This window comes from Coffea eugenioides, chromosome 2 (assembly GCF_003713205.1).
Source record: "Coffea eugenioides isolate CCC68of chromosome 2, Ceug_1.0, whole genome shotgun sequence".
Classification (NCBI taxonomy): Eukaryota; Viridiplantae; Streptophyta; class Magnoliopsida; order Gentianales; family Rubiaceae; genus Coffea; species Coffea eugenioides.
This window is the reverse complement of record NC_040036.1, coordinates 13,587,187-13,602,815: the sequence shown is the minus strand read 5'-3', so window position 1 is coordinate 13,602,815 and position 15,629 is coordinate 13,587,187. Positions and strand designations below refer to the sequence as shown.

The window sequence follows — 15,629 nt, the reverse complement described above, 5'->3', positions numbered from 1 at the left end:
TCAAATCAAATCAATCAAAATTGATTTTAAAGCAAAAAAAAGAAAAAAGAAAAAAGAAAAAGGAAAACACCGCAGCGCCCTTCTTATTTGCCGCTTGCATTGTTCGAGACGCAAACTACCAAAAATACTAGTAACAAATTAAGAAAACCCCCCAAACCCCAAAATCAATCCCAAGTTAAAACTTTCCCACGCATCAATAAAAAGAAAAGGGAAAAAAAACACCACCGAGTTGAGTTGGAAATTAAAAACCCCCAAAATAACGCAATGGAATTTGTTCTAGACAAAGTTAGAACCAACAACTATGCCTACAACGTTAACGATACCTTCTTCAACTATTACTATTCCTCTTCTCTTTTTAGTATTGATTGTGATTTTACTTTTTTATTATTAGAAGCAGTAGAAGGAGTAGTAGTAGAAGGAGGAGTAGTAATATTCTTTCTTTCTTCAATCTCATTCTTCGCTCATAATTATCTTCGTTTGTTGTTTCTCTCTCTTTATTCTCCGCAATCCCACCCGTCCCTGTTTCTATCTCTATCCTTATATTATTCCTGCCGTTTTGATTATTTTTCAATTTTGCAATTTTTATTTTTATTCTTGTTGTTGTTATCCTTGTCATATTTATGCATCCCAATCTCATGGGTTCGGTTGATTTCCGCCCTGATTTCTTCTTCCTGCTTCCTTCGCTCTCTTGTTAGATTCAGAGAGCAAGAAAGGTATAGATTTTTGTTTAGAAGGATAAAGAATTGGGATTAGGATTAGCCCTAGTTTTTTTTATTTTTTTGGAGGAGACGGCCGATTGATTTCTAGGGTTTTGTTTCTTTTTGGTTGAGCGGCAATGGATGCGGGTTCCGATGGAGAGGGTAATAGTAATAGGAATTTGAATCAGAGTCCATCCGAGGGGCAGAAGAAGCCTAAACGTCAGATGAAGACCCCTTTTCAATTGGAAGTCCTCGAGAAAACCTATGAAAGTATGTTTCTTTTGTTTGTTTGTTTCCAGAAATTTTGCAATTTTCCTTTTGTTTGAATGTGTTTTTTTCTTTGATTTTGATTCTTCAAATTTTTTTTTTTGATTTGTTGTTAATGTTGTTAAATTTCTTGATATCTATGTAGTAGTAATTATGGTTATACGTAGGAACAGATGCCAGCGTTGGTGTTTATGTGTCTCTAGGTGTATAAAGGTTGCTTTTTCTTCATCGAGTGTCTGTGAATTTGTGGATTTAGTTTTCAGATTTTCTAATTTTTTGTGAAGTGAACGGTAATTCTGGTTTCTAAGCGTGTTACTTGTACTTTGCTCTGAAATTGAGTGTTTAGGTGTGTGAACTTCGGGGTGGATTTTGAAATTGCTTTGCGTTGGGAGGTGTATAATTATGAAGTGTTAGTGGATAGATGCTGTACTCTGTAATTGTGGATTGGTGTGGATTGGTGTTGTTTGCTGCTTATATTTGTTGGCCTCTGCAGATGAGACTTACCCATCAGAGGCGACGAGAGCAGTGCTAATGGAAAAGCTGGGTTTAACAGACAGGCAGTTGCAAATGTGGTTTTGTCACAGGAGATTGAAAGACAAGAAGGAGGCAGCAGGAATGGCAGCAATGAAACCACGATCTGCCACTGGTTCAGTTGGGAAAAGGGGTTTGATGGACTCACCTCGGGATGAAATGATGATGGCTGAGCCCGGTAGTGAGAATTTGTCAAGTTCGGGGTCAGGATCCAGCGAATTTGATAATGGGGATGAAATGCCAATGGTGCCAATAAGATATTTTGAATCACCTAGGACTGTATTGGAGCGCAGGGTAATTGCTTGTGTAGAGGCACAATTGGGAGAACCATTACGGGAAGATGGCCCAATTCTTGGCGTGGAGTTTGATGAATTGCCTCCTGGTGCCTTTGGGGCACCCATTGGTATGAATCTTTATGCATTTTTGGTGTGACTTGCTGATATGTAGTATTTTGCAAGGACACGGAGCCTTATATGCATGTGGTTTCGATTGGAACAATTAGGCCTGACATTTTTCAGTGGGTATGATTATGCTGCAGTTGTCAAGTCTGTCAATACTTTGGGGATTTGTTTCCTGAATTGGCTGGCCTCCATGTTTATTCTGCATTTTTGCATATGTTTATGGTTGGTTATATGTATATGTATATATATATATATCTGAAAATGGGAATAAGATGATGCACACATATCCACAAGGTATTAAAGAAAAGCCAAAAATTTCTCCTTTGAGGTGGCATCCAAGGATCTATTGTTATAAAAGTTATGGATATACTGCTAAATGAAAACAATGTAACACATTGCATTGCAAGATGCTGGCCCATATATTTGTGAGTGTCTCTGTGGCATAAATTTGTGCAAAGCTTCTCTGCATATTTGTCTCCATCTGGCCATTATATGTATGATCTGGGGATAAAAAAGAATATGCTTTATTATTTAAAACTGCTCAGCAAGGGTTGCATAACTTGGAAGATAGGTTCTTTGCTTCTTGAGTTTCAGTTTGTAACATGTTATACTAACTTGTGATGTCACATGTGGATCAGTGACAGCTGAGCATCGGGAGCGGTACAGGCATTCTTATGATAACAAGCCATATGGTTCATATGACACGAAGCAAATCAAAGTTTGTTCTCTCTTTCATTTTATTCGAAACTTTTATTTTGCAAATTCCATATTGCATTTGCAATTAAACCTGAATTTCATGTGGTTCTCCACTCTTCTGCACAAAAATTTCGAACTTGTGGTAGATCTTGATTGACTCAAATGTTTCCTCTTTCGTGATTGCTTCTCAACACATTATTTTCAGAAATTTTCTCTCAGTTTGGTTTGTGTGGCTATTTTTTTTTTACATTGCTAATTCTATTACCAATAACAATGATTTTGCTCTTTATCTATGAGAAAATATGTCAGAATAATTACATACTTGAAAAATCTGGATTTTGTGAGTTATTGACTGAGCAGCGATAATATCTTGCTTAAACAACTCATTGCACATGAAGATCTAGTTTCATACCTCTGTGAGTGTTAGCCACAGATTTGTGGATTTGAGTACATTTAGAAGTTGTAGAATCAACAGCACTCAAGTTTTACATTATCTATAATGACTAACCATTGAGTCATGTTATCTTGAGATGAGCTTTCCAGATGTGTACTTTTGGGGGTTCTAAGAGTTGCAAAATTGGCGTAATAGTTTATGATTTCCAACCTGAAATAGATTTTGATGGGTAGTTTTGTTATCATTATTAGATGCTCTTTTTTTTTGTTGGGATTTTTTTTTGGGGGGGGGGGTGTGTGTTGGGAGGGAAGCACTTCTTTTTTGCAGATTTTATTTCTGTTGAACAAAGCAAATTTACTACTAGTGTCTGGTTAATTTTGGAATTGGCTGTGTTGCAGGCTGTACCCAGTAGTCACCAAGAATCTGCTGAGCCTAAGATTAGATCTGATGCTTATGGACAAGTTGCCCCTCCTTACCTCTATGATTCACCAGTTGCTGGTCCAGCTGGCAAAACCTTGCCATTAATGCAAGGAAATGGACATTTGTCTAGGGATTATGGTCTGGAAGGTCAGGCATCAAGTGCTAGCATATTGTCTCAGCAAGGCAGGCAGGGACATTTGCCTTCGCCTCCGACGCATGATGCCTTCATTTCAAATAATGAAGATGTTATGCAGATGGAGCGGAAGCGCAAGGTACTGTAAAGTTTATGTATTTTATAGTCTTTAGAACTTTTGTTTGACGAAGGCTTTAGACACTTTTAATGCATGATAACCCCTTGCAGAGTGATGAAGCCAGAATTGAACGGGAAGTTCAATCCCAGGAAAAAAGGATTAGGAAAGAGCTAGAGAAGCAAGATCTTTTAAGGAGAAAGGTTTCAAATTTAAATTTTTTTAAATAATATTTTCAACTATTTTCCACTAGAATCCAATGGAAGTTAGGTATAAATAATGGAGTAATTCATTTAAAATTGACTTATTGCTTTCTTCTTAAAGAGAGAGGAACAAATGAAGAAGGAAATGGAAAAACAAGACCGTGAAAGAAAGAAAGAAGAACTGAGGATGATGAGAGAGCAGCAAAGGAAGGAGGAAAGATGTCAGCGTGAAGAGAAACGTGAGATGGAACGAAGAGAGAAGTTTATGCAGAAGGAACTTTTGCGGGTAAGTTTTATTATGCTTTCCAGCTTAGCTTTTTATGACATTAGGCATAGAAAAACCAACATCTGCTCTTTATTATGTTCTTTAGGCTGAGAGGAAGAAGCAGAAAGAAGAGCTTCGGAGAGAGAAGGAAGCAGCAAGACAAAAAGCTGCAATGGAGAGGGCAGCAGCCCGTAGAATTGCTAAAGAGTCTCTGGAGCTAATTGAGGATGAGCGGTTAGAATTAATGGAGTTGGCTGCTAGTAGCAAAGGATTACCCTCGATAGTATCTCTTGATTATGACACGTTGCAAGGCCTTGAGTCATTCCGAGGTGTGCCTCCTAGGAACAAGTCCCATGGGATCTTTGTTTTATCTTGCAGCTCTCTGCTGAATTTTTTAGTAGAAATCTTACAATAGGTCCTTGGCTTAACTGGATGAATGTAGTCATAGTTTTGCTAATTCTATGACTTGTTTCTGTTTCTTTGTTAAAATTTTCTTCACTTATCATTTCTGGGTTGTTAATTTGAAAATTTTACCTGCTGAGATAAATGTTTTTATGTTTCAGAATCTTTATGTAAATTTCCTCCTGAGTCTGTGAAATTGAAGAAGCCTTTTGCTGTTCGACCTTGGATTGATTCAGAGGACAATGTGGGGAAACTACTCATGGTATGTGTTGGTGACTGGTTTTCCTTTACTTTCTATGATGATTGGGATTTTATCCTAAATTCATATTTTTTATATTTTAGCTTGATGTTTTGTTCTTAGACCTTTCAGTAATTATGTACTTTCTGATCCTTATTTGATGTTTTTGCGTGTCTTTTTAGTGTTGGGATTTGTTGGTTTGTTTGTTATTTACTTGATCATTATTTTAGTTAAATATCAAGCATAATTGGATGATGTCACTCTTGTTGCTGCTGCTGCTGAAATTGTATGTCTATTGTTCTTGGATTCTCCTAGTATTACTGCCTATCTGTGTATTTGGCTCAAGCTGGTATTGTATCAATGACATTATGCATGCTGTAGATTTTTGAGCTTTGAAAGCTTTATAGATTAAGTTTGTTAGCTTGGATATTTTATCTGGGTTGTGTGAGACTTTTCTCTAGGCCATTTGTTATTTGCATTTTTTACAATATATTTTGGTTTTTCTTTTTAATGTATTTGGGAAGAATTCAGATATGTAAAGGTTGAACCAGATCTCGTCTTTGGTTCACTGTAGCACACTTTATTTTGAGTTTTAATGTTTTGTTTTCCTTTGCAGGTTTGGAGATTCTGCATTACTTTTGCTGATGTTCTAGGACTTTGGCCCTTTACCCTTGATGAATTTATCCAGGCTTTACATGATTATGTGAGTTTTGAATCCTTTGGTTTTCTGTAGGCAATCCTGGTTAAGCGATAATTTCTTAAATTCTCTCAGGTTTTACTTTTCAAGTGTTTTTTTTTGGGTCATTAACCATCTCACTGGGAGGGAAAGTCTGTTCATAAATTCGTGTTGCTTTTACGCTTCCAGGATTCAAGGCTGCTGGGTGAGATACACATTGCTCTTTTGAGAATGATCATAAAAGATATCGAAGATGTTGTAAGAACACCGTCTGGTGGGCCTGGAACAAATCAGTATAGTGCTGTTAATCCTGAAGGCGGACATCCCCACATAGTTGAAGGGGTAATTACTGCTGCAGAGACTTAAACTTTGCATTTTCTTGAGCTCAATTTTGAATATTTAGTTGTAATGATGAGGCTCATTTTGATTATCTCCACAAAGCAGGCATATGTTTGGGGTTTTGACATACGTACTTGGCAGAAGCACTTGAATCCACTTACGTGGCCTGAAATTTTGCGGCAATTTGCACTTTCAGCTGGATTTGGTCCACAACTCAAGAAAAAGAGTACAGAACGTGGGGGCTTGAATGACAGTGAGGTATGTCTTCACAACTTACCTGTTATCGTTATTATACAGTTTTTGCATGCATGTAAAGATAATGTTCAAGCTCCAAAGATGATTGTTTTGAATCCATTGATCCCTTTTTGGGGATTGGAGTTTTTGTTCAAGACAGTGAATTTGTACAGAGTAAATCCCCATTATTATGTCTGTAACTCATGTAAATTCCGTTCCTTGTGGCTGTAAATCACTGAGAAGGTTTAGTTGACTGTATTATTTGCATATAGGTGTTTGCTTCCTTCCTATCCCCATGTATGACCATCAGAGAGTAGCCATAACTGAAATAACACTAATTTCAGGCTTCCCCTGCCACCCCACCCCAAGGACAAGAGAAGAAAAAGAAGGGTCATATTAAATGCTACAAATAATTTCTTTTTTGGCTTTTTAATGAATTCTGGGATTGTATTATAGATTTTTCTGTGATTCTTTCTCCGAACAGACCAAAGGTTGTGAGGACATAGTTTCTACTCTTCGAAATGGATCAGCAGCTGAAAATGCTGTTGCAATTATGCAAGAAAAAGGGTTTTCCCTTCAGCGCAAATCTAGGCATCGGTTAACTCCTGGAACGGTGAAATTTGCTGCTTACCATGTGCTTGCCCTTGAGGGAAGCAAGGGATTGAATGTTTTAGAGCTTGCAGACAAGATTCAGGTAAACGTTAGTTAAAGCTGTTAAAGTGTTGCCATGGGGCTATGGAAGTTTTCCGATTCTGTTTGCCCTTGTCTTCTGGTGCTGATTATTATTATTTTTGTTGATGTGTGCGAAGAAATCTGGACTTCGTGATCTAACAACAAGCAAGACACCGGAGGCATCTATTTCCGTTGCCCTGTCAAGGGACCCAATACTTTTTGAAAGAATTGCTCCTTCAACCTATAATGTGCGACCTGCTTATAGGAAGGACCCTGCTGATGCTGAGGCTATAATTTCAGCAGCAAGGGAGAAGATACAGAGATTTGTGAATGGTGTTTTAACAGGGCAAAACGCTGAGGATGAAGAAAGAGATGATGATTCTGATTGTGATGTGGCTGAGGGTCCAGAAGTTGATGATTTGGGTACTCCATCCGAGGCAAACAAAATTGGTGAGGGTTGCAATGAAGCTGGAACTTGCTCTGGGAATGGAAAGGATATCCTTTCGGATGACATCGCTGTAGAAAATGAATTTGGTTCTGATGGTAATAGAGATTTGTTATTTTACTTGTTGATGCTTTGTAATATTCCTGTATTCTCTGTTGGTTAACATGGATTCTCCACTAAGTATATTGATGATCTACTGGTTTTTGATAAAGCTGCAGGAGTAAGTAATTCTGACCAGGCAGCTGAGATTGATGAAAGTAGGTCTGGGGAGCCATGGGTTCAAGGACTTACTGAAGGAGAATACTCTGAATTATCTGTGGAGGAGCGCCTCAATGCTGTTGTTATCTTGGTTGGCATTGCAAACGAAGGGAATTCTATCCGTGTAATCCTTGAGGTCATATATCTGACCATTTTGTAATATCCTTAGCAGCTTCATAGAAAGAAATGAGGTTAATGTTGGCTGATGATAATCTTGCAGGATCGACTGGATGCAGCCAATGCGATCAAGAAGCAGATGTGGACTGAAGCACAGTTGGATAAGAGGCGCATGAAAGAAGAGATTATAACTAAGTTTAGTGAATCTAATTATGGTGCTACTGCCATGGAGGGCAGCCAAAGCCCATTAGGTTTAGTCGATAATAGAAATGGTGAAGCATCACTAGATCTCATGGAGAAGGATGAGCCTGCTGGTGGGGTGGACAATGCTCATAATCACGTTGACACTCTTGCCATAGAAAAGAGTTCTTTCACCAATGACGCTTCTTTTGCCCAGATTAGTAACTCAATCCAGCAAAACAATTTCACAGCAGAGAGGTCACGCATGCAGATGAAAGCTTTTATTGGACATATAGCAGAAGAGATGTATGTTTACAGGTCCCTACCTCTTGGCTCAGATAGAAGGCGTAACCGTTATTGGCTATTTGTTGCGTCTCCTTCAAGCCATGATCCTGGTTCTGGTAGGATTTTTGTGGAATCTCCTGATGGCTTTTGGAGGCTATTGGATTCTGAAGAGGTAGGATTAATGTTATTGTCTTCTTCCCCACCGCTTCTTCTTCCTGAGTGGGGAAATGTGTTTCCAACTTGTTTGTTTATTCAGCATTAGGATTCTTATCTCTTGGTTGTTATGTTGCTTTTGGTCGGGGTGGGTTGCTAATTCTATTTTCTGTCTTTTGCACATACTAGATTGTAAGGGGCTTTTACCTTCTGACTTGAAGTTTCCATTTTCCTGTCTATTGCTTTTCATACTTCTCTCCCACACGTTACTCTTTGTTTCTTTTTCTTTAGATTCTTGGGGGGTGCTGGGTGGGTGGGTTTGCAATGCAATTTAGCATTTGCCAAACAGGGAAATATGATGTATTTTTTTCATGAATTCTGTTATTCTCAATTTTGTGGGATTATCTCTGGTGGTGATAGTAAGTCAAAATATCCGAATGCCTTTCTGTTAATTGTCACAAAGGAGAGTGGCATCTGTTGTGTGTAAAGCAGTATTTGAGATTTTGAGAATGCATTTTGGTACATTACATTGCATGTTCACAGACATAAATGATGACATTTAATTGAATAGGGACAAATTTTAAGGGAAAGATCGTATAAAGAAGAAATGCTTTGTGTCAATTTGTTTGTGTTATACCTACCCAAAAAGGGGAAAAAAATTTGTTTGTGTTATTGTAAGACTGGTTTCTTAGAAGGCAAGAGGTTAATAATATTTTGTTATGTTAATCACGTTTTAAGCACCAATGCAATTGGCCACCTTAGGCAAAGCATTTTCCGTTGATTGACTTTTACATTTGTCTGATATACGCAGGCGTTTGATGCACTATCCACATCGTTGGATATGCGTGGCATTAGGGAATCTCATCTGCATATAATGTTGCAGAAGATTGAGGTTCCTTTCCGTGAACGTGTCCGGAAGAATTTGTCATTTAATTGTATTGAAGGGAAAGAAGGAATGAAAACTGGAGACGAACTTGCTGAAGTAAGTTCTAGTCCAGGTTGTAATTCTGGTCTTGACAGTCCAAGTAGTACAGTGTGTGGTATGAACTCCGATTCATTGGAACCGTCATCCTCATTCAAAATTGAGTTAGGGAGAAATGAAACAGAGAGAGAGAATGCACTGAAAAGGTATGAAGATTTTCAAATTTGGATGTGGAGGGAATGCTTCAATTCCTCTGTTTTGCGTTCCTTGACTTATGGAAAGAATAGGTGCACACCGCTATTAGGAACATGCCACCTCTGTTTTGATTCTTACATGAATGTAGAGTGCCATGGCCATTCCTGCCATACAACCAGTAAGGTTGGTAATAAAGAAGGCTTAGTCGAACAGACAATTCATGAAGAAAAAGTGAAAGTTGAGCCATTGAATTTCGGTGATTCAAATTCTTCTCATCCTCTCAGAATCCGGTTGATCAAGGTGTTGTTAAATTCCCTTGAGGTGAGAATGATTAGTGTGTCTTAACATGTACAAATTTGCTCTTGTTAGTCTCTGCATTGTTGATTGACTCTTTTACAGGTCTTTCTTATTGCATTAAAAATTTGATGTTCTTTATGTTAGGCTTCTGTTCCACACAATGCCCTTCAATCTTCTTGGACAGGAGACTTGAGGAAGATCTGGGCCGCAAAGCTTCTAAATGCATCACGCACTGATGATCTCTTACAGGTTGTTGAAAACTTTCCGCTGAGAACTTCATCTAAACTACTTGAGGACTTAGTCAAACAAGGCTGACTAATTGCTAACTGTTGAATCTGCTTTATTCTTTCTACTAAAATTCCTGGAAGCAAAAGATGAAAGATCAAGTTCAGATTTTTTAACTTTATAGATGGATCCATAAATGTGATACTGGAATTTGTCTGTCCAGAAAAAAGTAGTTATTTTTTGAAAATTGATTTCATCTTTGGTCCTGATATTCTACTGAACCAGGAATCATTCAATGTACAGTTCTGGATGCTATTAATTCGGTGAATGTCTTGTTGCAGTTTCATCGTATAGTACTCTGTTTAACCAATAGCAAGTTGCAGTGCCAGTATGGCATGTAATGTTTAGTTTTGAAGCTTGGTATTTTAAATTCCCTGTGGGATAAAATATGGTTTCTGAAAGGGTACATCTTTTGTGCAGATTCTGACACAATTTGAGGGTGCCATAAAACGTGATTATTTATCATCAAGTTTTGAGACAACAGAGGAGTTGTTGTGTTATTGTGCCTCATCAAAAGTTTCTGGCTATGATTTTGCTCATCGTGGATCAGTTTCTCAACTTCCTTGGATACCGCAAACCACTTCTGCTGTGGCTCTCAGGTTATTGGAGCTTGACACTTCAATTTTACACGGTCAACATGAGAAGCCCAAGCTTCCTGATGAAAAGAAAGTGGAGAATTTGATAGTTGAGTTATCTTCCCTTATCTTTTCTGCGTCCTTCCACATTTTACCTTTTGAGCTTTGGACTACCTCATGTTTTGAACTATTCATGTCAGTATTTTGTCAGAGTTAGTTCTCGGTTTGCTGGAAGTTGTTGTATACTCACTTTTTGTAGTGTTTTGTCGACGCACAGAAGGTTCCCTCAAAATATTCAAATACAGGGGATACTCAAAAAGTTCCAACAACGGATTCGAAGCGGGATAAACAGCAGCTGAAAGAAGAAACTTGGGACTATACAGGCAATGCATCTGGCAGCTCTGATCATAAGCAAGTCATTCGTGGGCGGGGAAGTGGTCGTCCTCGTGGAAGGTGGCCGAAAGGATTTGCTGGATCTGTATCGGAATCCGGAAGACGAAGTTTAAAACATGGTGGGACATTGACCGAGGTTCTAATGCGGCAGGGAGAGAGATCATATGGACACAAACATGGACGAGGTCGCAGAACTGTTAGGAAGAGGAGGACTGAGAAAAAATTCTCTGAGGAGACGTTGCCAGGTCGTTTAGGTGATAGGGGCAGCATTAGAATTGTGTCAGGATTACCAAGACACACAGCTGGTGCAGAGAGAGTTGTAAATAAAAACGTCGGAGAGACGGAAGACAACAGTAACAGCACGGATGACGGTGTTGATTCGGATGACAATGCAGCTGAAACTAGATATGATTTCGGAAAATGGGACGCTGGTTTTACTGTTGCTCCTCACAGAAACAGTGAAGTGATGGAAATGAGTGACGAGGAGGGGGATGATAGTGAGGATGATAATGGCGGTGATGAAGATGGTGAAGGAGATATAGGCATAAATGATTATGATTCTGATAGACAGGGCGACGATAATGTTGATGATGAAGGCTCCGACTCCTTGGTGTCTGGAGATTACAGTGATTGAGGTTAACAAATTTTGGTGACCTAATTAGGGAGGTGGCCAGTCTGACGGACGGTTGTAGATCAGAAAGGTCCTCCTCGGTCACATTCTTTTAAATTCTTTTGTATTCTTTGATGAGGGCAGATTTAGGTTTTTTTTGTTCTTTCTATTGTGTATAACCGTAAAGCAATAGTAAATCTAACCGAGAGTGTCGGTCTGGTTACAAGAACGTACATCAATACTAAAGCTTAATTAGTACCCGAGTGTTTGGCAGCCCATTAGCGTAAAAATTAGGTGATTGGATATCCACTAATTAAATGAGTTTAATTAGATATCCATTTAAAATTCATTTATTAGTGGATGAATTTGAAATCAACATAACTATTAACCATGTTATCGAAGAATGCTGGTTTCTCCTCTCATTGACAATCCTCAAAAGAAATATATGCTACTAAAAATCTGCTACTTCGCAAAGGACGTTTCAAACAAGTCAGAACAATGAAAAAATTTAGTTAGGCGTGCGTGGTTTATCCTGTCAGGATGTGAATAGATTGCTCTCTGTTCAGTTGCATCAGTCTGAGCAAGTTTCGATAATCCTTGCTTTCCTAATTACCATTTTCTTTGTCCAGCTTTGTAGGTGGTAGTACCTAGGAATGCAGAAATGCTGCTGCATTTGATGTCTTTGACGTCCAAATCATCGTCAGATCACCTTTTGCACATCTTTCATCAAATACACAGTTTGGAAGAAAGACACGAGGCGAAACAAATCAACTGAAAGCTAGCAATCAGGTGGCACCATACACGCACATTTAGTAGTTCCCCCTTCCAACCAGCAGAATTTGAAAGCCCCAGAGCAAGAAAACTAGCCAATGATTGACTCTCATTTTACACTTTTAACCTGTCGACTGTCATCACCTCATGTACACATTCTTTGTGCATAACATCAAGGCATCATCTATGACCCTAAAATTGTCTTCCCCTTTCAATACAAGGTTTGTTGCAGTACTAGGTAGCTCGCGACCCTTTCAAACTACCGCTAAGAAAGATACCAAAAACCCGATAGATATATTACACTATCTTCTGCCTCATACATTGCATTTTGCTTTTTAACTCGAGTGGAGCGTGCAAGCAATGCAATCATACAAAGGTACAAAGAGAGAAGGGCAGGGGTAGGAAGAATGGACAAAAGGAAGATGTGGAGCGCAATCTCAAGGAGAAAGCAACTTCTTGATTCCCGACTTTTGCTCAGCCGTCAACCCGGTTGGGAACTTGATGTTGAACTTGATCCTGAGATTACCCCTCTTTGAGGGCTCTTGGCGAATAGGCATCCCTTCTCTTGGGACGACTTCTTCATAATCAGGATGAATGGGAGCGTTGATAGGTACAGTTAATTTCCTCCCATCCAACGTCGTAAGATGGACTGTGTACCCCGTCAATGCTTCAGCAAGTGATATCTTCTGTGTGACAACAAGATCATTGCCATCTCTTTTGAACACACTGTGTGGTTTTTCATCAATTATGAATACCAGATCTGAAGGAATAACATTTGGTTGTTCATTCCCCTTCTCTGGAAATGTAATCTTAGTTCCTTTCTTCCATCCAGGCCTGATGTCAATGGTCAGAATCTCCTGTACTGGTAACGTCTTCCTGCAGAAGAATAACATCAGCTGTTAAGACGCACAATAGCACCAACCAGAGAGGAATCACAATTATAAACTACGAAAACATCAATTCTAGCTGAACATCTGTAGCATAGGTATTCAAGATAGAGAGTTTTTTCCATGCAATGCTCTTTTAGGGATGCACAACTTCAGGCATAAGCCATAGGATAAGCCTAAGTTACTATGACATAAACCCCGACCATCAACAGAAGCAACTGAGTTGTTGATCACGAAAGATATGCTGGCAACATAAAATATGACTTTTAGCAACATTATGATGAATGCCTAGATTAACACTTACCCACTTGCATCAGCTATTTCTCTTGAAATCTTCATCTTCTTGGTAGTTCCCTTGTAAAGCTCTTCGAGACTGCAAGGCAAATTTTGCTCGATTGGCGGTGCTTTCCTAGGAACCGAATTCATGGTTCTACCCTCTCCAAATGAACTAAATATATCATCTCCAAACATTGAACTAGGAAACCTTGTACCACCACCATTCATGCCAACAGCACCTCCCATCCCACCAAATGGAGTCGAAAAACCGAAAAATTCATCAAAAATATCATTTGTATTTCTGGGATTGAATCTGAACACATTTGGTCCATCTCCAGTCTGGAAGGACGTCGGACCGAAAGCTTCATCAAAAATATCATTTGCATTTCTGGGATTGAATCTGAACACATTTGGTCCATCTCCAGTCTGGAAGAACGTCGCCCCGCCAGGCCCACCAGCACCAGGTGGCGGCACTTGCCCTTTTAGGCCTTCTTCCCCATACTGATCATAGATGGCCCTCTTTTCAGGATCGCTTAATACCTAAACCCAAAGAATCAACTAGATCAATATCTTATTCAATCACACAGAATCACAGATGGATCCTTGTCTTTGAAATGAAAAGCAGACATATCGACGTCAGCCAAGAGTAGATTTTTATGTGGTCTAGAATCATTGTTGTGAATGATTTTCAACAAACAGAGAGCCAAATCCTGAACCTATGGTACATGATCAAATTTCAATGCCATGAGCACTCTGAAGGAGGTGGCATTATTAATTAGTCAACAAAAGCAATCCTGAAGACAGAAATGTTGGCACTTTTCTCCGAAATGAGAACATTCATATCAAGAAACATTCAAACCCAAATGAAATAGACAGAATTCAGTAACAAAAGTATAGCTAAGAGAATGAAATTATTAGACAATTCAAAGACACCACCAATGTCGTGCGGATGCCCTTTAGTAAGCTAAAGAAAGAAATTAAATTTGAAGAGGAATTAAACAGAGGAGTGTGTTGCATGTTGTCGGTAAACTACCTCATAGGCTTCTGAAATCTGTTTGAATTTGGCCTCAGCTTCCTTCTTGTTGTTGGGGTTCTTGTCAGGATGCCATTTCATCGCCAGCTTTCTATAAGCTTTCTTTAAATCTTCATCCTTCGCACTTTTATCCACCTGCAAGATTTTGTAATAGTCCACACCCATTTCACTTCCCTTGTTCTGTGTACAAGTGTTTGTGAAGAATGAGAAGAAAAGGTTGGCGTATGAATAATTAACTTTTGCTTTCAGACAGTAGGTGTATTTTGCATTGCAAGTATATCAGTAGGAGTTGACGGGGGAATTAAAAGGTAAGGAGGAGGGTAGAAGAAAGAGAGAGACGAGTCTGGAAATACACGTAAGAAAGCCCAGAATGTTATCGAAGTTTCCAGACGTGGAGTCTCTCTTTTCAGCCGGAGTAGTGCGGCTCTGACAATTAGAAAACTTTACGTCAGTCGGAGCAACTGCAGAAAAGGTTACTTTCCAACCAATGGGGAGATATAACGTACTTCCCTCCGTCCCATTTTGATAATCTTGATTCTTTTTTCACATAATTTAAGAAAAAGTAGTTAATTTTATTGGAACAATTAATTTAGGTAGCTATTTTTCTAAAATACCCTCACATTAATTAGAGTATAACTTTATGGGAACTTGAATTGATGGTAAAAAAAGAATAAACTCTCATTAAATGGGGTAGGTTTATAGTAATAATAACTTACATTGAATAAGGGTATTTTAGAAAAATTAAAATACAACTACATTCTTTAATTGGAAAGTGGACTACAATTTGAGACAGAGAAAAAGGAAAACAAGACTATTAAAGTGGAACGGAAGAAAATATCAGGTGGATTCCATTTAAATGTGACTCACAAACGTATTTATATTTTCACATGAAACTTTTCTATTGATCTTTAATTAACTATTGAACATGTCTAATAATTGATCCAAACCAACATAAAACTTTTCAATGCATAGTAATTGCTTTGAATCGACGTAAAACTTCTCGATGCAATGGGATAGTTGAGGACTAGTACTAGAAGGGTGGGAATCAGCCATCAGGGGACTTGAAGACCAATAGTATAGGAGGGCGGGGATTTGGGATCTATAAGCAATTCTTTTCTAGTATAACTAAGAGTATAAACAATTTGGGAGGGCGACGGAGCAGAGTATAACTAAGAGGTTTTCAAGACCTCTCACCTACATTTAAAAAAAATCATTTCTAAAACTTCACTTACTAAATATAGCTTAAAAAATTCATTTCTAGAA

The 15,629-nt window shown here is 38.6% G+C and overlaps 2 protein-coding genes across 3 annotated transcripts; one reads left to right on the top strand and one right to left on the bottom strand.

Moving 5' to 3' along the window:
• Positions 1–247: 247 nt before the first annotated feature.
• Positions 248–11,672, top strand: LOC113760861 (homeobox-DDT domain protein RLT1). Of its 2 annotated transcripts, none has more exons than XM_027303598.1 (19): positions 248–968; positions 1,459–1,899; positions 2,536–2,615; positions 3,386–3,679; positions 3,769–3,858; positions 3,980–4,144; positions 4,230–4,452; positions 4,687–4,787; positions 5,380–5,466; positions 5,629–5,781; positions 5,884–6,036; positions 6,497–6,706; positions 6,822–7,227; positions 7,348–7,523; positions 7,608–8,141; positions 8,934–9,560; positions 9,681–9,785; positions 10,242–10,505; positions 10,674–11,672. In XM_027303598.1, the coding sequence occupies exons 1-19, from the start codon at positions 836–838 to the stop codon at positions 11,421–11,423; spliced, it is 4,992 nt and encodes a 1,663-aa protein (XP_027159399.1). In that variant the 5' UTR covers positions 248–835; the 3' UTR covers positions 11,424–11,672. The 2 variants fall into 2 exon arrangements, with proteins under 2 accessions (XP_027159399.1, XP_027159398.1); XM_027303597.1 differs by having other exon boundaries at positions 7,342–7,523.
• A 499-nt stretch (positions 11,673–12,171) lies between these two features.
• LOC113761833 (dnaJ homolog subfamily B member 13-like) lies at positions 12,172–14,733 on the bottom strand. The gene is made up of 3 exons (XM_027304983.1): positions 14,367–14,733; positions 13,362–13,873; positions 12,172–13,046 (listed from the first exon to the last, which is right to left on the bottom strand). The coding sequence occupies exons 1-3, from the start codon at positions 14,529–14,531 to the stop codon at positions 12,608–12,610; spliced, it is 1,116 nt and encodes a 371-aa protein (XP_027160784.1). The 5' UTR covers positions 14,532–14,733; the 3' UTR covers positions 12,172–12,607.
• Between the last annotated feature and the right edge of the window lie 896 nt (positions 14,734–15,629).